At 35.0% G+C, this 24,682-nt stretch overlaps 1 protein-coding gene across 1 annotated transcript in view; it reads right to left on the reverse strand.

Moving 5' to 3' along the window:
• MUC19 (mucin 19, oligomeric) overlaps positions 1–18,139 on the reverse strand; it is a 68,783-nt gene extending 50,644 nt beyond the window's left edge. The window contains 5 exon segments of the mRNA XM_027093518.1: positions 63–206; positions 1,137–1,222; positions 1,224–1,255; positions 2,953–3,074; positions 18,057–18,139. Of these exon segments, the coding sequence (XP_026949319.1) occupies positions 63–206; positions 1,137–1,222; positions 1,224–1,255; positions 2,953–3,074; positions 18,057–18,139 (467 nt within the window).
• Between the last annotated feature and the right edge of the window lie 6,543 nt (positions 18,140–24,682).

The raw sequence follows: 24,682 nt of genomic DNA on the forward strand, positions 1-24,682 counted from the left end.
GTTTGTATACACAAAAATGAGATATCAATACCTAGATCATTGGAAATGGATCCTTCAGATCTAATCACTCAATTTCCTTCAACTGTTCTGGTACTAAAGCTGCTGTCACCAAATGAACTCAAACCAGAAGCTCTAAGACCAAATGCAGCATCGCCCCTTCTAGCTCCAAGTTCCCAGCCAAAACACCCTGTTCCAACTGATGAAAAAATCAAGATGTTATTAAAAATTAATCTTTTTTAACTAATTAATTTGTTGTTAAATGTAAAGAGAAGTATTTTAACTAATTAGTTAATTTAATTAATTTAAATTTTTTCTGGAATGAGTCTTAGTTGGAATACCTAAGCTACAGGCATCTAAAACCTATGGATTCACCCACAGCAGATCCTCTACTGCTAATTTCACTCCAATCAACTCTACTGACTTCCAATCCCTTTTGACCAGATGTCCCCAAACCAAATGCTAAATTTCCAGAGGCACTGCTACTAAATCCAGCCCCTCTGCCTATGTTGGTGCCTATGTTCAGCTGTCTGCTGAAATTAAAAAAGATTGTCACCAGGGAATATTTAGGTACAACTTATGAGTCAATACTTTTTATGCACAAAACCTAAAGAGTAGTACTTAGATCACTGGAACTTGATTTTCCAAAGCTCCCTGTTTTATTTTTACCAAAGCTTTTTATTTTCAAGATCACTGACACCAACTCTGCGTGAGCCAGAATTACCAAGACCAAATCCAAATTAACCTGCCTTTTTACCATCAAGTCCAAAATCAAAAGACAAATGGAAACTTAAACTGTAATCAGGAGCAATAAACAAAGGATGTAAATCATTTGTGTTTTTTCTTAATAGAGTCTAGATCAGAATTCCTGAGCCTCTGAACTGAGAGCCAAAGCCAAAGCCCAGCGAGAACAAACTCCTTGCTCTTCTTCCTGTTTCCACCAATTTCCACGTCTTTTAAGATAAGTTGCTCTGACACAAAAAATACCTATATTTACTGTACTTTATTGACCCTCACTTCTGTCACTGACTTTAATTTCCAAATATAAAAAGCTATTTATCCACACCATTTTGTTTATTGAAAATATAATATAAACAATATTGAAAACCATTTTGAAATAAAAATCACTATAACAAATTTTAACACTTTTGTTTTACTTATCACCTCCTAATTCTTGACCGTAGATATACACATTTGACAGCTTCAAACATTCTTGCATTCCTTTTCAAGACAACTAGTTCAAATATGAGTAATAGAACTTAAAAAGTCAAATTCATACAGAAACATGAGACCAAAAAATTTCTGTTTCTTATGACAAAACTTGGGAACAAGAGAGTTTAAGTGGCTTTACCAAAGTCCACAGAAGGTTAGTAGAAAAGATTGGATAGAAACCAGATCTCTTCATTCTAGGTCCAAGTCCCTTCATAAAAGCATTCAATCTATTGTCCCTTCTAAAAGCATTCAATCTACTTGCCTCTTCACTAAAATGTTTAAATTGATTTCTGTTGAAGATAACACAGATCCTTTAAGAATCAAACATAGTTTAAAAATCTTTCCCATGAGTCCCTCCAACACTAAATCTGTATTGGTCAAAAAATAACCATCAGTTCCTCCTTTGCTAATTGATTGTTTTTTCTGTCAAAAGCAGAAACTAAGAAACAACTTAGAATACTTGTTTCACTGACAGCAGAATTAGAGCTGGCTAATCCATTTACTGAATTCACACCTAATCCATTTGGCCAGACGGACCCCAACCAATTTTATTTTTATTTGAAGCAGTGCTGCAAATTCTGTACCACCAGAGACACTGTTGGCAAGACCACTTGCTAAATTGGTTTTCTCTACCATACAAAAAATAAGCATTATCAGAGAACAGTTGCATTCATTCATATTATACAAGAAATTAACACATTGCTTGAACTAGGCTTTCATTATAGTTTTGAATGTATCATCCCCTCCCTTCCACATATCTTTCCATATATGATTCCACACAGTGTAACTAGGGGTGTGCATGGCAACCCATTTACCATGAAGTTTGAGAGAATTCCATAAGAAAAGTGAAGCACTAGGTTCATTTAAGATAAAGTTTCAATATATCCTATAGAATATGAGCAAACCATTCACACCTCAGTGTTGTAAACAAGAGCAAATATCTGTGTTAACTTATTAGTCATACTGAGCTTGTCAATCCCAAAACAGATGACTGAACAGATAGGAAACCTTTGTATCTTTCCTGAAGAGATTTCAACCTTATCCCTATACCTAAAACTGCTTCTCCCTTTTCAGTTATCACCACCTGGACTCAAATATTAAATTTTAATATAAAATATTGAAGTTATCTTCTTCACTGTATCTCCTTCTTTCTGACTTTTGCAGAGGTACAAAATACAGAAACTTCAGGGACCAGGCAAGTAAAGGAAAAGTTTGAATCAGCCAATAGGTAGAAGCATATTGAATCAGAGAGGACACGCCTCACCGAATGAAAATTAAAATTATTTTCCAAACAAAACAAAATTAAAGGCCACAAACAAACTGTCTAAAAACCCTACTTTATAATATTGCTTGGCAAACTGAGTGTGCAATTTCAAGAGAGAATCTTGGTATAGAAAATGGATTGTGGTTGCCGACAGAAACATGAGAGATTCTGCACTAAAACTGGGTCCAGGAAGCATTTTAAATTATTAGTTTATAATCATAAAAATGATTGATCTTCACAATAATAGTAAGAAAGATAGCATAAGAAAATAAAAATTATCAGGAAGAATTTAATTTAATGTAAACTGCTTTGCCAAAATTCTCTTAAAACAGAATTCATCACTCTCATTGGCACTGGAATTAGTGTCTTTAGCTTTTCACTGTTACTATTAAGGCCATGTGCTGCTAATAAAACAAAGATGATCAGATTATCCCAAATGAAAAAAGCACTTCTAGGTCAGTATTTTTCTCCAACAGTACCTGCTAGGGTGTCTTTTAACTCTAAACTGTTGGCATCCTGAGGTTCTCTCGACCTGTCTTCAGCTTCTCCTTGAGCACTAAATCCACTGTTAAGGAGTGAACCAACAAGAGATTTCTTTCTCCTGTTTGAGTCACAAAAGGATAAGCTACTGAGCAAAAAAGGACCTAATGCGAATAACAGAAGATTGTATTTGAAAACAGTATTGCTAGCACTATAAAGGGTTATTGGATTGTGACACTATAAAAAGCCATATTTTATTTTGTGTAAGTGCCTTTACTCTGGTGGCACTTGGAACAACATACACCCCTTATTGACTTAACCACTATGCCCATATCTTTTTGTCATATTTCTAAGACTTCAAGAAAGAGATGAATGGAGTTGTGAAGATTTAATTGATGTGTAGTAGAAATTCTTCCTCTCATGGACAGGGCAGAAACCTCCCCATCTGCTTCATTGTCTACCGCTAAGCTCCAAGTTCCATTGTTCAACCTCCTCTCATCAAAATATTCTACCATGTTGGATCCACACTGTCCTTGGCTTAGTAACAGCTGATAAATTTAAAATAACATAACTGATTCTCTTTTCCATATTTCTACAAAGAAAAAAAGATGAAAACATTTACTCATAAATTAACATTTACTCACCTCCAATCTTAGCTTAAATGTCATCTCAGTGAGGCATACTCTGACAGTGTAAATTTGCAACCCCCATTTTAATCCTCCCAATTATCATTATATTACTCTAATTTATTCCATAGAAATTGTCACCCTGTAGTATATCATGTTTACTACTTATAATGTTTATTGTTTATGAACTGTCTCCTCCTTCCAGATTTTAAACTCTATAAACTCAAGATTTTTGCCTGTTTTATTCACTGGGGTATTCCAGATGTCTTGAAATGTGCCTGAACCATAAAGGACACTCAATTAATATTTATTTAATAAATGCATTCATCAACAAAGACCTTTTGTTAAGGTAATATACACTGAATTACATGAGTTATTTTGTGCTTTCTGTCATACCATTTATGTTTTTTTAAATCTCTATGATAAAATTAAAATACTTTAGAATTAGGCCTTAATAACTATGATATTCTTGTAAATTTGTGGAAGACATGCATTTTGGTCACTAACTAGACAATAAAATAAAATGTGTGATTTGTAAGCAAAACTTGAAGACTATGTAAGAGCAAATACAAATAAAAATAAGAGACAATTCTCTCTGTTGACAATAAGGGAAGAGAGACTCTCCTCGTTTTTAGATCATTTACTTTAGAAAATTGTGAGTTCTTTGTCTACATCTTTAAAATGTTTGTAAATCTTTTTAAAGGTTATATAAGCAACCCAAGAATGTTTCTTCGAGGGATTGGTGACCATCTTTTTGAAATGCTGTCATCAAGGGAGAGAGCTCCCCTATGTCCTAGGTGATAAGAACATAACTTCAGCTGGTGTCTGGCTCCAAGCACAAACCTACCTCTTTTATGATTTTTAAAGATACAAGAAAGTACTTTTTTTCTTATAAAGGCAATTAGCAAACACAGGTGGCTACCCCAACTACCAAGCAAATTTAGGACAAACCATGTGTGACAATTGGTGATGTCAAGTGCTCTTACTTGAGGACTAGTTATTGTTCATCTTGAGAACAGGTATGTAGTGAGTTGTATCTGCCTGGCTGTATAAAAGGGTGAGATTTCTTTCTGTCCTTGCAATCTCTCCATCAGATTGTCTGTGACGTGTATCACATTCTGGTTTAATGCTTATTCAGCAATAAAACTGTTTTCCTTCTCTTCTACTTTTGTGGAGAGGTTTTCTGGGGTGACAGGAGATTTTGTTTTAAATTATCTTTCCTCAACAACTCTTGCACTTCTTAGCCATTTTCCATGTTTACAGCAAAATTATTTTTCTATAGCAAACAATACACAGGAATAAAATATTAATGATTTTGAGAATAGTAATGAGTTAGTCTACTATGTAGTTGGATGAAGAGGCCCCCAACATTTAAAACATCATGAAATTATAATATTTACTTATTAGTGTTTGGTTTAGGAGGAATTCAAGTGCTGCTTAAATTACAGCCAATTTGTATTATTATGTTATCAAGTAATCCTCAAACCACTATTACATTTACAGCTCCATATAGAGCTTTTTTCTTTTTCTGAGCTTGCCCTCTACCTGCCTCACTGTCACTACACACTCTTCTCCTTTCCTCTTTTATCCTCTCTCTCTCACTGTCTTTCTTCACTGCCATGTACTTTTATAACTGCATCTTGAAACCTAAATATCTCAGTCTGATGGAAAAGCAGAAAGAAATAAGGCCATATTCAGTACTGGGAAATATATGAGCTTTTGAGTCAAACTCATCTGGACTTCCAAACTTGCAATCAGAATGGCCTTTGATAGGACCTCCCTTAAACTCAGACAAGAGGGGTTCCTACTTTAAGCCACACAAGTTTCACTCTGGCCTTCCTTGAGTCATGGTCCTCCTTAGAGGGCAAAGAATACAGACACAGGGTCAGGTGGATATGCTAACCCAGAGCCAGGACCATCTTCCCTCCTCCACTGTAGATCATACTAAGGCCCTAGCACCCTGTAGTCTCAAGCATGTTACCGTCTTTCTCAAGACTGTCTTTCCAAGGTTAGACCACATCACAGGAATGAGAACCCCTAGGCCTGGGGGGATGGCCAGGAGGTGGCTGTTTATAGGAAAAGTAGATGAAACTGAGACATGCAGGTTAGGGTATCCCTCTATGTGTGTGACAAAGCAAGGAATGGAAAGGGCAATGGGACAGGAACATTGGCAAGGGTACTGCCCATCCCATTCTTGGGTTGAATTCCAGTGATCTGAAAATTCTGCATTGGTATCAGGCCTTCCAGGTTGTCACAAATATATTTTTGCCAAGGTGGAAGAAAAAACACATTTTAATTAGATGTTTTTCTTTTTATTTATGCATATGCTATGTAGACATTCATTTTTATTCTTGCCCCTGGCTGTGCCCTTGACCTGTCCTTGGATAAATTATTTAATACTTCTGAAACAAAGTTTCCTTATCTATTAAACTGAGAGTACATAATAAATGAGGATAAAACAATATCTACTTCATAATATATTTATTAATTAAGTAAAAGAATTAAATGAGATGAAAGCACCTCTCACAGTGTCTGGCACATAAATAGTCAACAGTCAAAAGCCACATATCTTTTAATATATTTCATTTTCTTCACCAAATTTGTCACATCAAACTCATGCAGATTCATTTTATTTCACTTATTTAATTCATGACAAGTCTTCACTATATCCATCATACCTCTCCTGAGTTTAACCTCACAGATATATTAGATCCTTCATTTTGTTAGACCAACATTTCTTCTGAATTTATTTCCTCATTCTGTTGTTGAAATGAATAGCCTGGTATCTTAGCCACTGTGCCATATTCGTTTCTACTAACTATTTTATCCTTCTCATATTTTACTATATAAAACTTATTCAATATATAAATATTGCCATTGGGGTTACCAGTAGTAATGGCCAGTTGTATGTACCACATCTTAGATGTGTAAAAGTATCTTACTTGCCTTATCTCTTTTAACTCTCTTACTCTTACTCTTTAACTCTTGCCTTATCCCTTTAACGGTTCTCCTATTAGGTAGGTACTATTATTAATCCTCACTTGTAAATGAGAAAACTGATACTTTAAAAAGGTTGAATAACATGCCCAAGATCAGGTGGTAAAATCTGCTAAGAAACCCTTTTCTCTTAAGCAAGAGGTACACTGCTTTCACCTTGCTTAAAGACAGATTGCTTATACAATTCTTAGAGATAAATAAAATATGTTCATATATTTCATAGCTCAAAGGTAGGTAAAATACATTTACTTATTTCAGAGTAAAGTCATACTATATTTTGCATACATTTTGCATAAATTTTTGGAAGAGTTATCTTATACTTTGGATCTTAGAATGGAATAGAATAAAGAAATAGACATAATTCTGCTCCTCCACCCCCACCCTATGGAAAAAAATTGCCAAATCAGAGAGGAGAATATGAGTGAGCTGTGTGGAAGAGGGGATTTTAAAATTAATGGTGCTAGGGCTTCCCTGGTGGCGCAGTGATTGAGAGTCTGCCTGCCGATGCAGGGAACACGGGTTCGCGCCCCGGTCCGGGAAGGTCCCACATGCCACGGAGCGGATGGGCCTGTGAGCCATGGCCGCTGAGCCTGCGCGTCCAGAGCCTGTGCTCCACAACGGGAGAGGCCACAACAGTGAGAGGCCAGCATACCGGAAAAAAAAAAAAAAAAGTAATGGTGATAAACGAGTTATGTTGTCTAAAATTAATGAATATCAAAAGTATAAAGTACTACAGCCGCCTATGGATCCTTTTCTCAGATATGTGAGACTTTGTCCCTTTTAGGAATGAAGATTGTGGGATTAACATAGCTCTGGAGCTTGTTCAATTTTTTTTTTTTTTTTTTTTTTTTTGCGGTACGCGGGCCTCTCACTGCTGTGGCCTCTCCCGTTGTGGAGCACAGGCTCCGGACGCGCAGGCTCAGCGGCCATGGCTCACGGGCCCATCCGCTCCGCGGCATGCGGGACCCTCCCGGACCGGGGCACGAACCCGTGTCCCCTGCATCAGCAGGCGGACTCTCAACCACTGCGCCACCAGGGAAGCCCGAGTTTGTCCAATTTTACGCTGGCTGGTTGGGTGGTTGGTTGGGGCTTCCTTGCTTGGCATTTTTATTCATCCAATGCAGCTCTAGTTTTAGAGACCCTCAGGTCCCTCCTCAATGAGACCTGGAAGGTTCCCTGAGCGACAAAGGAATAAATCCAATTGCTCATAATTTCAGAGGATTTTCAGAGAGCTATGGAATTCCAAGTGTTCCCTTGCCTCATTCTAACTCCCTGAATGAGGAAGCAGAGAAGCTCTTGCTATGCCATTGTGACAGAACCTAATGAGTCCTGTTTGTAGTTATGATGAGGTGACTTCTTCATGAGACAGTAGACCTGCTGCTTATTTTCAGTATGTGTTTTACCTCAAAGGAAATATGTGCCAATTACATTTTATTGTATTAAGGTTGTAGAAAGAGAGATCGAAAAAATATATAAAAGTAATCTTGGGCTATTTGATTGCTGTGTACATTACACCAGAATCAAATTGAATCTATATTGATATTGACAAAAATCCTATCATTAGGTTTACGAAAAATTCCATAAAAGTAGTGTTCATTTTCTGTGGCTTATTTTTCATTTGGTGGAGGGGGAAAACAAATAATGGGTAATAGCGGCCTAGTTTCCAACTGTACCAAAATGATGAGTAATAATCATAACTATTCAGTTGCTCAAAGAAATCTGTAGTAAAACTATTGGAACTAAGATCGATTTTAATTAAAATAAATCAGTAAGGAATTAATCGCAGAATACAAAATAAAAGCATGTTCTGTCAATAAAAATATAGGAAAGTAAAACTTTAAATCTACATTCACATTTTTCTCATAGGTTTAAGAAATTTTTAAAAAGCACATAACCAGAGTAGTTTCCTATTTCAAAGGTCACCACCTTCCTAAATACTGATTAAATATTAAATGGCTGGCCCAGATTATGTTAAAACACACGATGGTATGTTCCTTTGTATTAATAAGGAATATTTCATTTTAGGTGTTTTAATGATTTTCCATGGAAGAAATGTCCTGTCTCCAAAGAAAAGCACTGCCACTCTATCGTTATTTAGCATAAATAGCATAAGAAAAGAAAACAAGGTAATTTACCTGATTTGCTTTGAGCTATTTTATCATCTGAATAAAAAAAGGGAGAACTGCTGTCAGTGATAGATTTTTAAATAGATTTGCCAATAGAAAGTGAATCTTGATTGCAGACAGTTCTTGTCCTGAGAGGTGTTCCCATATACATCTGCTAACTGAGTCAATACTCAGGCATGAATATAGTAATTATCCATTGACCATGGTATCTTAATACCCCTCCAGACCAGACCCATAAAGGAGAATGGCTGCACTAATGCTCCAGCCAATTTATAGAGTCAGTCTAGATGCATGAATTAGAACACAGCAAAATATAATTCTTAGATGACTTGAAAAGGTGCCTCAAAGCATAAATTATTATTCTGTTGGTGAAATCTGTTGGTGAAATGTAGAAGAGTTAGTTAAAAGAGTTTTTCATGTGACAAAAGTACTATATAAACTAATAATAATCAATGTGAATTAAATGGCTACAATTTCTATTTTACAGGTGGATACCAAAATTCATGTACACACAACTTACAGATGATTCCAGGATTGTTATTATTATGAATCAAGGTGAATTTTCTTCATATTTAAATAAATAGCATGTAAATTTGCAAGATTGTCAAGCTATAGTAAGTATAGCAGAGTCAAAAACACGCAATAAGAATGAGTACTTTACAACAAATGGCATGATTTACATGCAAGCACACATATTAAGAAAGATGTAGAGACATCAAAATATTTTTATCAAATACATCAAAGCATTGGTCTCCAAAAGAATTTTCTCAATAACTATGTGAAATAAAATACTTAACAATGGCAATAGAATTTTGCATAAGGTTACCAGTCAATTATATATTCAAGAAACCTCAAAAAAACCATTTGGGGTAACATTTTTATTTTGGGACTTAGTGGATTGCAGGTTTCTTTTCTTTTTTAGTGCTTCTCTATGCTCTAAAATTCACAAATTTCCTAAATACAAACTGACGACTTATGGTCAGCAAATCTATCTGAGAGATATAGGTGCAAATTAAAACAAACAGTAAATAGAGCTGGTTAAAAGACAAAGGTCTTCCTATGTGTTCTGATAAATCATTGCCAAAACTAAATTGTGCATAGTTATACACACACACACACACACACACACACACACACACACACATACACATTTAGCCAAAAGATAAGAGGAAATGGTTTACAGATGGGGTTTGGGGACACTTAATATTGTCTCTAAAGAAAAATTATACAATAACATTCCCCATATAGGTTAAATACCTGGAAAATTCTAGCTATCTGAAATGTAGGTTGCAATCAGGAGTCATCCCCAAACCCCCTTGCAATAAATAGAGGTGTCACAAAACCCATGCATGAACTTTTCCCTCCAGGAAAAATTCCTTGGTGTCTCACAGAGAGTGCCTACCCTTACAACATATACAAGGTTAATGAGCTGGGATCAAAGGTGTTCTCATCACACTAGACTGAAGACAGTAAGAATTGGAACTGAGTGCTAAAAGCAGACATAATGACCCTATAAAGATATAAAGCTAGATATTCAACATAAGTGAGGAGAAAGAAAGGCAAATTAAGAAGAAACATAGAAACTCAGAAACTATCTCTAGAGTAGGGTCCAACTGTCACATGCATATCAGCAAATGCCAAGAGCATCATTGAATGGTATATAATATAATTGGCATTTACTTTTATGCCCTCAAAATAAGGTTAAACTGTGTTCAGAAGTCCCATGTCTCCCTGGGTCTGAAGATAGGCCTTCTGTGGTTCATTTTAGAAAGTTTACCTTGCAGAGGGTTTGGTTACCTTCATATAGAAAATTTTTGTATGTAGAACAAATCATTTATCAATGATCCTGAATTATTTTATTAATTCAAAACAAACATATACTGAGTGTCATTGCGGCCATAGATCAAATATCCTACCCTTGAGTAGTTTACAATCATGTGAGATAAATGAGTGAGGAGTCCTGGTAGTTCATTCACAAAATCAAGTATGTATAAAAACAGAATACATCAATTTTCTCTATTCCATGTTTGTGGGAATGTAAATCGGTACAGCTATTTTGAAAAACAGTATGGAGGTTCCTCAAAAGATTAAAAATAGAACTACCATATGACCTACCAATTCCACTCGAGTATAGACCCAAAGGAAATAAAATCACTATCTCAAAGAGATATCTTCACTCCCATATTCATTGCAGCACTATTCACAATAGCCAAGACATGGAAACCACCTAAGTGGCCATCAACAGATGAATGGCTAAAGAAAGTGTGAGATATAGATATATGTATATATCTATATCTCATGCACAGTGGAATACTATTCAGCCATAAAAAGAAAATCCTACTATTTGTGGCAACATGGATGGATCTTAAGGGCGTTATGTAATAGGGAAGAACATTTTGTATTCTATTACAAATTAATCACTAAAGGGATGTTGCCTATAAATTTAAATTATACATAATGGCTTGTCTCTGGGGACCCTGCCTCCCAGGTAATGAGTACTAAGTTAAAATACCCTTGTTTCCCTTGTTTAGCTCGCCAGAAACATCCTGAACAGGCCCACCTGTGAATGACTTCAGGGAGGAAGAAATTAACACATCCCCTCCGGAGGCTGATGGGAACCAGGAAATGTTTGACTTTACTCCTCCCCCTTTTAGTATAAAAGAAGCCTGAATTCTAACTCAGGCAAGATGGTATTCTGGGGCATGAGTCCACCATCTTGGTCTTCTGGCTTTCTGAATAAAGTCTCTATTCCTTACCCCAACAACTTGTCTCTCAATTTCTGGCCTGTTGTGCAGCGAGCAGTACGAGCTTGGACTTGGTAACAATTATGCTAAGTGAAGTAAGTCAGAAAAAGACAAATACTATACAATTTCCCTTTTATGTGGAATCTAAAAACATCTAACTCATAGAAACAGAGAGTAGAATGGTGGTGTCCAGGAGATTGAAGATGGGAGAAATGGGAAGAGCTTGATCAAAAGTACAAACTTCCAATTATAAGATGAATAAGTTCGGGGGATCTAATGTACAGCATGGTGACTACAGTTAACCATTTTGTATCAGGTATGTAAACGTTGCTATGAGAGTAGATCTTACATTGTTCTCACCACACACACACAGACACACACAAAATAATTGTGTGAGGTGATTGAGGTGTCAACTAACTTTACTGTGGTAGTCATTTTAAATATATACACATACTGAATCATCCATCACATTGTATATTTTAAACTTATGTCAATTATATCTCAATATAGGTGGAAAAAATTTCTGTGTTCTAAAAGTGGGCTCAGAATACACCTTGCTATATCAAAGTGAAGATTAATTTCTGAAAGATACTGACCTGAGTTTAGCCTATAAAATAGGGCTTCCCCATCTACAAAAATGAAAAAAAGTGAAAACAATTAGATCATTTTATACTTCTCTATAGCATATTTTTTAAGAGAATGAGATTAATTCTGTTGTTTCCATTCTTCTTTTAAATTCATTATAAGCAATCTACTTTTTGTATCTAATCATTATGTTATTTCAATGTTAATTTATTATTTTGGAGCTTTCTTATTTAATAAATCTCGTATATATATATATATAAGTAATACATTTACCTATCAACATACTTAAAGTTTTTAACATCAATGTACTCTTGGGAATATATGTAGCCAAATAAATTAGACTCACAAATTAATATCAACCAATACTTCATACCTTTTTCATACTATTTATACTTATACCTTTTTCAAACCTTTTACAGCTGCCAATGTGAAGTTTATTTTCTGATCTATATTTTACTTTATTTTCCCTAAACATTTTCTGGCTAATGTGTTCATAAGCAAGGAATTAGGCAAAAAAGGGAAAAAAGACAATTGTATAGATTTTACTCTACTGAGAGGATAAAATAGCCTGGGAATAAAATAAGAACTGATTTTGCATATCCATTTTGTGCCAAATCTACCTCTTGTATCACTGAAGATTTTTTCCACTTAGCCAGGGAACTATTTATTAGGTTTCTTTCTTTCTATACATTTACAGTTGATGAAACAATACAAATATTTCTTCTGACTGATTCTATGTATGCCCTTTAAATATCTGTCTTCTGTAACTTCCAGTCATCAATTCTTTATCATCCTGTAATCTACTGAAAATGAAGGGAATCTATTTGGATCATAAATCTTATTGACTAAGAGCAATAAAACTTCATTTCAACTAAGGCACTTGGAATTTCTGCAAAGAGCAGTTTTTCAGGTATATTCTTTACTTCTGACTATGAACTTATAAATAAATACATAAAATACCTGAATTTTGTTAGTAAATAACCAGCCTATGGAAATCCTATTGAAATATTTATAATAATTTACCAGAATTATCAGGGATATCTAGGAATTTACTTTAGAAATATTCTCCAGTTCTCTGGTGAATTTAGCATACTTTAGCAAATACAAACACATTTTGTTGTGATATATCATTTAATAAATGCTTTGAAATGAGTTTTGTGAACTGTTACTTAAGACGTAAGAAATACATTTATGCAAAGTATAGGCAAAGAATATTTATATTTATATAAAATAGAAGCAAAGATTACAGCAAAGTGCTGTATAAGATTACAAAAGTCACCATTACTTGAAATAATCATTTTCTAAGGGCCTATCAATTTCTCAGATAGCTGGATTAAGGATAGGAATGTTTTCTCTTAATCAAAACAAACAATTGTAGTCCTCTTTATTCTGGTTTCTCACAGAGAAGCAAAATGTTTCCTACTCCCAAATTTAGAAAATAGATTTTAAGTTTAGATATAGTATGAATTTCCTCTTTTGCACACCTTTCTCCTTATGTTTGTATATTATTGTTTTCCTATCCTTTTCAGAAACAAACCTAAAGGGCAAGAAATACATTTGTTTCTAAAGATTTTTTTTTTCATTTTGCTCAATTTTTAATTAAAATTCATTAATGATCTCATCTTTCAATTAATTCTAGAAATTAATTAATTGACTTTCTAAAATGTCCATGAAAGTTGTTTAAGAAATATTCTTCCTACAAAATTTTCTTTTGATGATGAACCAGTCTTTTAATTGATGAAACTTTATGATTTGTGAAAACTGAAATTACCAGTGTGAGTCTTTAGTCTTAAGGTAGATGCAAGATCAAGACAGAGTCATCAAAAACCTGTTCACTAATATTTCTAAGCATATAGATACAGATATACATATTGCCTTAAGACAGGCTTGTAAAACCTGAAATAATACCTAATAAAATGCAAATCCAATTTTCTTACTTATTATCCTACTCTTGGTGTAGGAAAGATTTCCCAGGAGGAAAAATATTTGAAATACAGAACACTAAACATTTAAACAAATATATGCATGGATCTATCAAGATATGGAAGGATTCTTTAAATTAGTCCCTTACCTTTGCAGAAGATGCAAAGTACCACAACCAAATACAAAAATATCAACTTCATGGTGGTGATTTGGGACCTAGAAATGAAGAACAGTCATGGTGGAGAATCAGATCTGCAAGGGCTCCTGTAACTGGAGTTTTTATACCCACACATAGCACCGTCTTTCATCATGGACTAGGTATGGTAAAGTTAGTGACGACAGGGCAAAAGTAAATATCATAGCATGCCCCAGATGAAATCCATCTCAAGTTAGTTTAGTGTCTTATTTCTGTGATATCTTCTATCTTGAATCAAGTCCAGCTCACACCAAACACAGACAATGCCTTCTTGCCACCCTAAGCAAACAGCAGAGGCAGGAACTAAAAGCCCCAGGATTAAAAACCAATATGCCAGTGATATATATTTATCTGTACTCTATTGATCATTGCAAAAGTCTTAACACCTCAAGAAACTCAAATACTGTGATTAAATATTGTAATTGTCTCTCCCTTAACAAGAAAATGAATTTTAAACATTAACCTACCTTGAAACAAAGAACTCTTTACTTATCGATATATTATTAGGTATTTCCTTAGAGAAATATGTAGCTATCACATAGGGTATATGCATAGGTATAGACATACTAAGACATATTTAAGTGCAATATGTTTACAGTAATTGCTTTATTACTCACAAGGATACATAATTCTCCAGTAATATACATTTTACCATGAACTTTATAATCAGATATGTAAGTAGAAGATGTATGAAAATGAGAACATCTGAAAAAATGTTTTAGGACAAAAATTAAATTGAATAGAAAATGCCATCCATAAATTATATATGTAGATGTTCTGGGATAGAGGGAGCAAGTTCAAATTAGGATTTAAGATGAGAAGATCTAGTCTGTGCTGAGAAAGGTAGAGGGGATTGACAATTAGAGGAATCCCTGATACTGATCAGCTGGACCTGAAAACTAGAAGGGCCGACTCCATGGTTTTGATGATGCCATCTGCTTCTCATCTGCTCCCAGTCACTACCAAGCAAAGACTTCAGTAGCCAGAGGGAAAACAATCTTTATTCCCTCCAGAAAAGCAGAATAATCCCAAGAAAAGGGAAAAGTAGCCAAACATCCCTTTCTTTCTTCTTTATTCACTCACGCCTCTGCTAATCTAAAGGAAAAAGCGATGCCTGCCTTCTTCGAGGGCCTCCTCAGTAAATACTGAATGCTTGTACTCCATGCTCCCTGCTCCAGAGAATCTCCTTAGTCTACTTACTGAATTCTTAAATCATTTTGAAAGTGGGAAGAATTCCACAGATTTAAATATTTAAAATTCATTTTCCTATTTAAGGTAACACATTTACTGAAGGCCAGGCATTTTTTAATCTGACATCAGTGAAAGTATCAGATTTTTCCCTGTGGGGCAGAGACCTGGAGAGTGGACAAACAGGAGACACAGGAGCACTGAGGAGAGGGCTGTTCATGCCATGAACAGAGAGGGAGGTAACAAAGGACTGACTTCACAGACCATAATTTTTCCAAAACCCAGCTCTGATTGTCTCAATAATTCACAAATAAAGACTGTACATTGAGGACTTTTCTCCAACACAGAAATTAAAAGTATAGCTAAGAGGGAACATTGCCACCGTTACTGCTGCCATTTAAGACATACTTTTCTTTATCATACATGACTTCATTGTGAAGGAGATTTGGTCCCGGAGCACCCATTTATCAGGTGATCATTATGACATAATTATTCTTTTATGTGCTTGACTGTGAGCTTAGGTATGAAGGAGACCAGAATGAAACATTAAGTTACCTAGAGACTTTTGGGGGAACTAAGAATACACAGAAGATAGAAATTTTCTATAAGTCGGGTTTAGTAGGCAATCCTATAGACGTACCAAGAAAGGCAGGATTTCTTTTAGCTTGGGAGAATCAGGGAAAATTTCATGGTTTCATAGTCTAAGGGCTAGACCAAGGCTTGGACTTGCAGAATCAGGGAAGGATTCCAAGTGGAAAATGCATTATGAATAAGGTCAAATGCAATTTCAAATATTTCAATGTCCTCTCTCTTTCCAGATCACTTCTTCTAGTAGTGTGATTATAACAAACTACTGGTTCCCACTCAGAACGATAATGCATTGAGCCTATTTACCTTTCATTCACCCTCACTTCCCTCAACAATTCAAGTACCTTCTTCCTTGGTTTAAAGTCTGTGGTCAATCATTATCATTCCCTTGCATGAACCCTCAGTTCCCTTGACCCTCTCTATACTTGCTTGGCAAAACCACAACCATGGCTTAAATTAGACTCTTTCCTTTTCTCTACCTATACCAGGCAGATGAACATGATAGGGTAAAAACACATCATCATGCTATCTTGTCTCACTTAAATTCATTACCCCAACTGGATCTTTAAGACAGTCAGTTATACTTTGTAGTCCCTTTGCTTCTATGCTCTTCTGCTTCATATTTTTTCTCTTCCCCAATAGCCAATATCTCCTTCCCATCCTCCCTCTTGTCAATGACCTTACTTCTAAATTTCCTAAGAAAATAAAAGCCATCAAAAGAGAAACTCTACATCCCCATGCAAGCACACCTACTGGTATTTGTACCCTGAACTCTGCCTACCTTCTTATTAATACAGATGAACACTATGTGCTGCCACCTAAGCTTGACCTCCCATTTCTGTCCTGGATTCCATCCAGGAGAAGCATGCCAGGAATTTGCTCACTTCTATCCGTATCATCAAGGTTTCCCTCCTCTTTTGGCTTACTCCCAACCATATAAATATATGCTGTTATTTGTCTTTACTTAAAAAAATGAATAAATATAATAAAACAAACAATTTTATGGTATCTGAATTATATCTCAATAAACCTGCATTTTTAGCTATTGAACTCACTTCCCTCCAGTTCTATTCCCACTCCTCCACCGCCCTTAATGGTTAAACTTCACAAAGGAGCTACCTGTGCCAATTGACTCTGGCTTCTGACATTCTCTTGGAATGGACTAACTCCCATTGTTTCTGCTTCAGCACTGCACACAATGTGCTCTTGTCAAGAACACTGGATTCTTTTGTGAATCCAATGGTCAGTTTTCAGTCCTTATTTTATTGACCTCTCAACCTCATTTAACACAGTTGATCAATTCTTCCTTCCCAGTACACCTGACTTCTGTGATTCCCAGTTTTTTCCTGCTTCATTTGTTACTCCCTCTTCTGCCGATTCCTTCTCATCTACAAGACCTCTTAACACGAGGATCTGGAGGCTCAAATTTGAATCTCTTCTTTTTTTCTAGCCACTTTACTTCCTTGGTGACTGTACCCAAGTTCTATGGATTTACAAGGCCCACTCCATCAGCCCAAACTCTGATCTCACCTCCAAACAACTCGCTCTTACCCTCTTTCCTCCAGCCTCAGAGGCCTCTCTGCTGTCTTTGGTGAAGCTCACCAGACAGAATCCCATGTCAGAGCCATTGCATTTGCTGTTTCTCTCCCTGGAATACTCTCTCTTCGGCTATCCAGACTGTGCTCACTCACCTTATTAAAACTGGAGTTTTAATGACATACTTTGCAAATAGCTAGCGTCCACTTCTATATGTTATAATTATTTTCCTCCAGAATAACTCTTTTCAGGGTTATAATTAAACTTTAGCCTTATGAATTAAAGCCTCTCTATATGTAAAACATTTAAGTTATGGATAATTTGCATATATTTTAAACAGATGTCCAGAAAGATGGTTAGATAACATAATTATTTGTCACTATTACTATTTTTACACTATTAAATTTAATATTAATTAAAATTAATATTCTAATTTCAAAGTAAATTAAAAGCACTTTTAAATTTCTTCTAAGTTATTTTTACTTTTAAGCAATTGCTAATTCTTCCCCTAAATACCACCCCCTCACCTCATAAATCTTTGCTCAAATACTATCTTCTCATGGACACCTTCCCTGAATACTTTAAATTACAAACCTCATCCCATGGCACTTCTTCCCTCTCCCCTCTTTCCGCTTGATTTTTTCTCCATAGTTTTCACCACCATCTAATGTATCCATTTTGATTTAATCTGTTTAATACATTTAACTATTGTCTGTTGTTAGTTCTAGAATGTAAATTCAATTAGGACAGGTATCTTCATGTCGTTTGTTCACTGCTGAGTCCCAGTGCCTAGAAAAGAACCTGGCACATACTTGGTGCTCAATAAATACTGAATGAATGATTTAATGAATAATTTTGGGGGGGGCTCAAAAATAAACATTACATTAAATAATAATGTCAATAATAATAATCATAATGAGGTGTTGGTACTGAAGCTATTTATATTGAGATTCACTTCAACGTAATATAGCAGGCATTCAGTTAGACACATTGTACTGAAACAAAGAAAATCTTGATGGTTAAGAAAAAGTTCCCACCATTTGAACCTTCTAGTCCAGATTTATTCTCAGTTAATGACACAGGGAAAATGCTATACTAACAGTATTATAGTTTTGTTTGATTTCACCAACTCAGATTTGCCTAGTACTGAAAAATTGTTACAAAGTTTTAAGATGTGTCCTAGAATTTTTTCACTATAAGGTTAATAACTATAGATAAAATTTGGTTTACAGTGGCGCTAAAAGTCAAGAAGACAATAAAATGCCAGTAAACTATATTTATATATGTGGTCTTGGTATGAGTTTTTTTTTCAATTTTCATTGAGAACCAGATAATTCAATGCTTATGCATGAAAGCATGTAAGCTACAAACCACATTTGTTTGACCCTAGTGCCTCTCTCCTCCTCAGACCACTCCTTTTAGGATTTCACTTCAGGTTATTCTTTTTTACCTTCTAAAGTTTCAAAGTATCCGTTATTGATATTATAAGAGGAAAAGTATTTTTAAAGGAATTGAAACTATCCACTTAGCAAATGTTAAATAGTGTTCTTAAAATAATTTTTCTAGGAGGTAGACCCATTTTTGTTCTGGAGCATCTCATTATGTAGCTCCTTTTTACAAGGAAATTAAGCACTTTAACTCTTTTGTAATAGTATATTGTTTGGATAAAACCATGTAATAATGCTAAAACATACACTGTATAACTACAGTACATAGCTTGAAAGCACATCCAACAAAAAGAACAATAGTCAAATGTTTCCTTCTTGATTTTAAAGGATGTGGCTTAAATGTCTGTACACATAATGATATACTGCCAGAGGAAAAGTCAACAGTTGAAAGAACAATAGCATTAGGGTGGGCAAGATAGTTTGTTTTATCAATAACGTTTATTCCAGAAGCAAACACAGAAAATGTTAAACAGTGTCTCTTTGGATTGTGGAACAAGTTCCCTACTTTCATATATTATTACCTGAAATTATATTCAAAAGTTGAGTGTCTGAAAATTAGAAAATTTTTACTATATGGGAAGACTCATACCAAAAAAATAATACAATTGAATTTTTAAATGAATATTATTCAAAGTTATATAAATAATTAAACTAATATTTAACATTAGATATAGACAATAAATAATTTTCTACAGTAAATTGCCACCTCCAATTTAACTTCCCCAAATTTTCTTAGAGTAATACTTAGTAAGCAGAAGAAACTGGTAATGTTGGAACAGACTTTCAGATAGTGATTTAGAGTAAATGAGAAATTTTGCAGGGTTCTGAGCAGGCTATTATAGTGACCTTGATACTTACAGCTATTATGTCAACTTCTTTGAATAAAATTTTAAAAGGAATTTGAACACCGACCTTCTCTTGATAAAGAGGTTTATAGTAAACCATAACCCTGACTATAGCTTTATGTCTTCTCTCTGCATTTGTATCATTGAAATGGTTTCTTGTGCTCAATCTAAAGCATATTTTCAAAGATCCCTCTACCATTTGTCCTTTAAAATTACCCCCTCACCCCACTTATTGTATCAATTCCCTCTTTCTATCTTTCTTCTGCTTCTTAACATGCACTGCTGTCTTTTCATTCTTGTTGCACTTCTTAGTTAGGCATACTTCTCAACCCACTTCCATCAGCTTTCCATCCTATAAACCCTGTCCTCTAAATGGTCACCATGGACGGCTTCAACACCACATTTATTTGCTGTATTCAGTCCTGATAGATCCTTATTGAATGTTCTGTCTCTTTTGATTCCACTGATCATCTCCTCCTTTAAACTGTCTCCTCCTTGGGCTGTCCCCTTCTGTCTGTTCTGAATACAGATGTGTTCCAGAGCCTTCTTTCTCCAATGTGACCCTCTTCATTGGCCATCTCACACTTTCACATTTTTAAATCATGATGCTATAGAATGAATTGTGATCCCTCAAAAATTCATATGTTGAAGTCCTAACCCTTAGTACCTCAGAACATAACCATATTTGGAGATAGGCTCTTTAAAAAGGTAATTAAATTAAAATGTCATTAATGTGGGCCTCAATCCAATACAACTCATGTTCTTATAAGAAGAGAAAATTTGAACAGACATGTGTAAGACAATCTGAAGACACAGGGAGAAGATAGCCATCTATAAGCCAAGGAGAGAGGACTAGAGCAGTCCCTTTCCCCACAGCCCTCAGAAGGAAACAACCCTGTCAACACCTTGATCTTAGACTTCTAGCCTCCAGAACTGTGGGAAAATAGATCTCTGTAGTTTAACCACCCACTCTTTGGTACTTTGTTATAGCAGCCCTAGCAAACCAATACAGATGACCTCTCAACAGATCACTTCCAGATCTGCCTTTGACCCATAATTTCTTCTGAGTCTTGGATCAGCATTCACAACTGCCTACTGAACATTCCCATCTGTATGTTTTACAAGAAGCTGAAATAAATGTCAAAAATGAAATAATCATCTGCCCCATAGCTGCTACACTTTTCTACTTTCCAGTATGTCTTAATACTCAACACTCTAAGCTTAAAAGTTCAGAATTATTTTACATGTATAGTCTTAATTGTAATGTTAAAACTGAGTAAGGCAGTATGTGGTGATGTTAACTAGAAATGAGTGATACATTTCATTACCTATGAATCATTTATTCTTTATCAAACCATATGCCCTACTGACACTTGACAGACTGGGGGAAAAAAAATTAAACCCAAAGAGATAAGAACTCCAGAAATTTATGAAAATTTTTAGCATATGTTTTCAGGACAATGTTACCTCATTAAGTGCAAGTAATTAGTGTGACCTCTTTTTAAATTGAGAGATAACATGCATGAGTAAGTAAATAAAATATAAATGTGTAATCTAAGAAATTGTTATACAACAAAACCCCATCTAATCAACAACTAAGTCTAGAGATAGAACATTTTCCAGCATCCTAGAATCCCCCACCTGCCTGCTTCTCAATCATAATTCCTTTCCTCCTTTATAGAGATGATCACTCTCTTGACATTTGTAATCACCATTTCTTTACTTGCTTATAGTTTTGCCATCTATCTATGCATCCTTAAACAAGAGTTCAGTTTTTCTTTTCATTTTTGTATGAATGGAAGCTTACTGTGTATATTCTTTGTGTTTTGCTTCTCTCACTCAGTGTAATGTTTGTGAGAATCACCCAGGTCTTTTTATTTGACATTCTGTCTATGTGGAGATGTCTTTTAATTTATCTAAATTTAGATTCTCAAGGTTTCTTGTATAAAAGATTGGTATCTTTCATCAGTTCTAGCCAGTTCTTTGCCATTATCTCCTCAAACGCACCTCTCCCCTATTCCTCTTCTGATAGTCCAATCAGACAAATGTGAGAAATTCTTACTCCATCCTACAAGATTCTTGACTACTCAGTATATATGTTTGATCTATTTTGCTATCCCTGCTGCATTACAGAAAATCTCTTTGGATTTATCTTCAAGTTTATTAACTTTTTGTTCACCTGTCTAAAATGCTATTAAACTCATCTATGACACTTTTAACTATAATTATTATATTTTTCCTTTTTAGAAGTTCCACTTGATTCTTTTACAAATCTCCTTAGTCATAATTATGGTTTCCTGACCCCTGAAGAAATTGTCGTTTATCTTTGTTTCAGATTCTGTTTCACAATTCTACAATAATATTTGGACTCTTAGACAGCCTCTGAGTTGATCCTGAAGCTTCTCTCTCATGTTGTCTTCTTTTCTTGTAGGCTTTGTTTATTAAACTGTACACTGCTTATTATCTTGAAAAACTTATTTATGTTATTTAAGAGAAAGGATAAATATCTATTCCTCCAGAGAATATGTAAGTTTCCGTTTTCCAGGCACCTAATCAATACCAGTGGAACAGCTTTCAATAGTCTCTTGATGTTTTTTGGAAACACATGTCATGTAAATTTGGTCTGTAAATCTATTACGAATTCAGAGTTACAATATCTCAGATTCTTTTATAACCACCTTGCTATGCTCAGCACCAACACAATTTTACCTGGAGGGAGAGGCTGCAAATTGTGGGATGAGTGAAGTCTGGTTTACCTTTATTCGAAGAGTATACTTCTTTGGGGTTACAGCTTTATTTGAGGAGTGAATCTACAACTAGACTCCCCATGTTGGGTAGGACTTCATTTATGTCTTCTGTCCCTATAAATCCTTCAAAACCTCACCCCAATTTCACCAGAATTAACAAATTCACTCAAGCAATTGGTTGTTTACACATGTATTTATTACTTTCAAAATATATCAGAATTTTAGTTATCAACCATAGATGTTGTTCATTGCCACCCAGGATCCACTCCCCCAGTTGCTGGGAAGGTTGTAAACTTATCTGACAGCCTGCTCCTAGAGATGCCTCTGCTGAAAGTGTTGAAATGCCCAAGGTTACTCTGCCTTCTTCAGGTATCCCACATCTAATCTGGCCTGGGGTCCTCACCCCAACCTAGGACAACCCTAATGTAGAAGCTTCACAGGTCTCCATGAAGTTAACTGAGGCCCTGTTATGTTTGTGACAACACTCAATTTCTCCTTTTACCCATTGTGCTTGCTTCCCCCCTGCTCCCCCCGACCACGTGTGGATTCAGGGAGCACAAACTGATGAACTTCCTGCACAATAATTTCTATCTCAGAGTCTGCTTGCCAGGGAATCTCGCTTGCGACATCTTTTTGCAACTGATTTTATGTTAATTCAATTCTTGTGAGAGAATAAACTTGTATGATTTCAGCCCTTTAAAATTAAATGATGACCTTAATGATGTATGGGCCCTTTTATGGTCAGTTTTGTAAATGTTCTTTGCATTTGAAAAAAAAGGGGGGAGGGATAAATTAGGGGTTTGGGATTAACATATACACACTACTATATATGAAATAGGTAACCAACAAAGACCTACTTTATAGCACAGGGAACTATACTCAATATCTTTTAATAACTTATAATGGAAAAGAATCTAAAAAAGAATATATATGTGTGTGTGTGTGTGTGTATATACACATATATATATAGCGGAATCACTTTGCTATACACCTGAAACTAAGACATTTTAAATCAAAGTTTATTACAAAATAAACTTGTAACTTTGAGAGCTTATGTATAAGTTTGTTAATTCAAGATATTAAATAAAATATCTAGAGTGAAAAAAACACATACGGTAAAGATATTGGTTGCCATGTTCTTCATATGTCCATCATGTCAGTTATTCACTGTGCTGTTCAAACCTCTGCCCTCACTCATTTGTTCTTCTTCTGTCTAGTTGCTCCATTATTGAGAGAGGTATGTTAAAATCTTTCACTCTGTTGTCTAACTATTCCTTGTAGTTTTGCTAATTTATGCATACCATCTTACGGAAAAACCCAAATGAACTTTTTGCTAACCCAATATTTGAGAATATGTGATTATATAAATTTTAATGCATATTGTGCATATAAATTTAAAATTTATGTCTTTACGGTGGATTAAACATTTTGCCATTATGAAATAATCCTCTTTATTTCTGGTATGATGTTTGCCTTTAAGTTTTTTTGTCTGACATTAATATTGCTGCCTTGGCTTCATTTTGGTTATTAATTGTATATATGTATTTCAACACTTAAATATACTTAAATTTTAGACGTATCATATAATGCACACATGGATTTTTATTAAGTCTCAAAATCTTATCAAGTGGATCATTTAATTCATTTACATTTTATTTAAGCACTGATACATTAGGTTTTATACCTATGAACTATTTTTTATCAGTCCCCTTTTTTTGTTTCTATTTAGTCATTTCTTACTTTCATTTGGATTGAAAAATATTTTATAATTTATTTTTTCCCCCTCAACTAATTTGGGAATTATATACTCTGTACTTATTCTTTTAGTGGGTACTCAAGAATTGACACTATATACATTGTCAATATATACATATATATCTAACAAAATCTAAAGACTTTGCTTTCTCCCTAGCTAATTCCAGGACTTTAAAACACTTTTCATTTAATTAATAGCTTGGGTGATTTTTTAAAAATAATATAGATGATGCGAATTTGGGTTGTAACTCCAGGAAGGATGACTTATGGGCCTTCCCAGAAGCTTGCTGTCCCCAGTAGGGAGAGGATGGGACAGTTCCGCTTCTCGCTTACGGAGACGTATCCCTTCATGTTCCAGCCCAGTGGGAATACCTGTCTATATTTGATTCCTGACCTTGGAGTGTGTTGGGATTTGTCCTTTGTCC

This window comes from Aethalodelphis obliquidens, unplaced genomic scaffold (genome assembly GCF_003676395.1).
Source record: "Aethalodelphis obliquidens isolate GAN/ISIS:26980383/991018 unplaced genomic scaffold, ASM367639v1 scaffold84, whole genome shotgun sequence".
Lineage (NCBI taxonomy): Eukaryota > Metazoa > Chordata > Mammalia > Artiodactyla > Delphinidae > Aethalodelphis > Aethalodelphis obliquidens.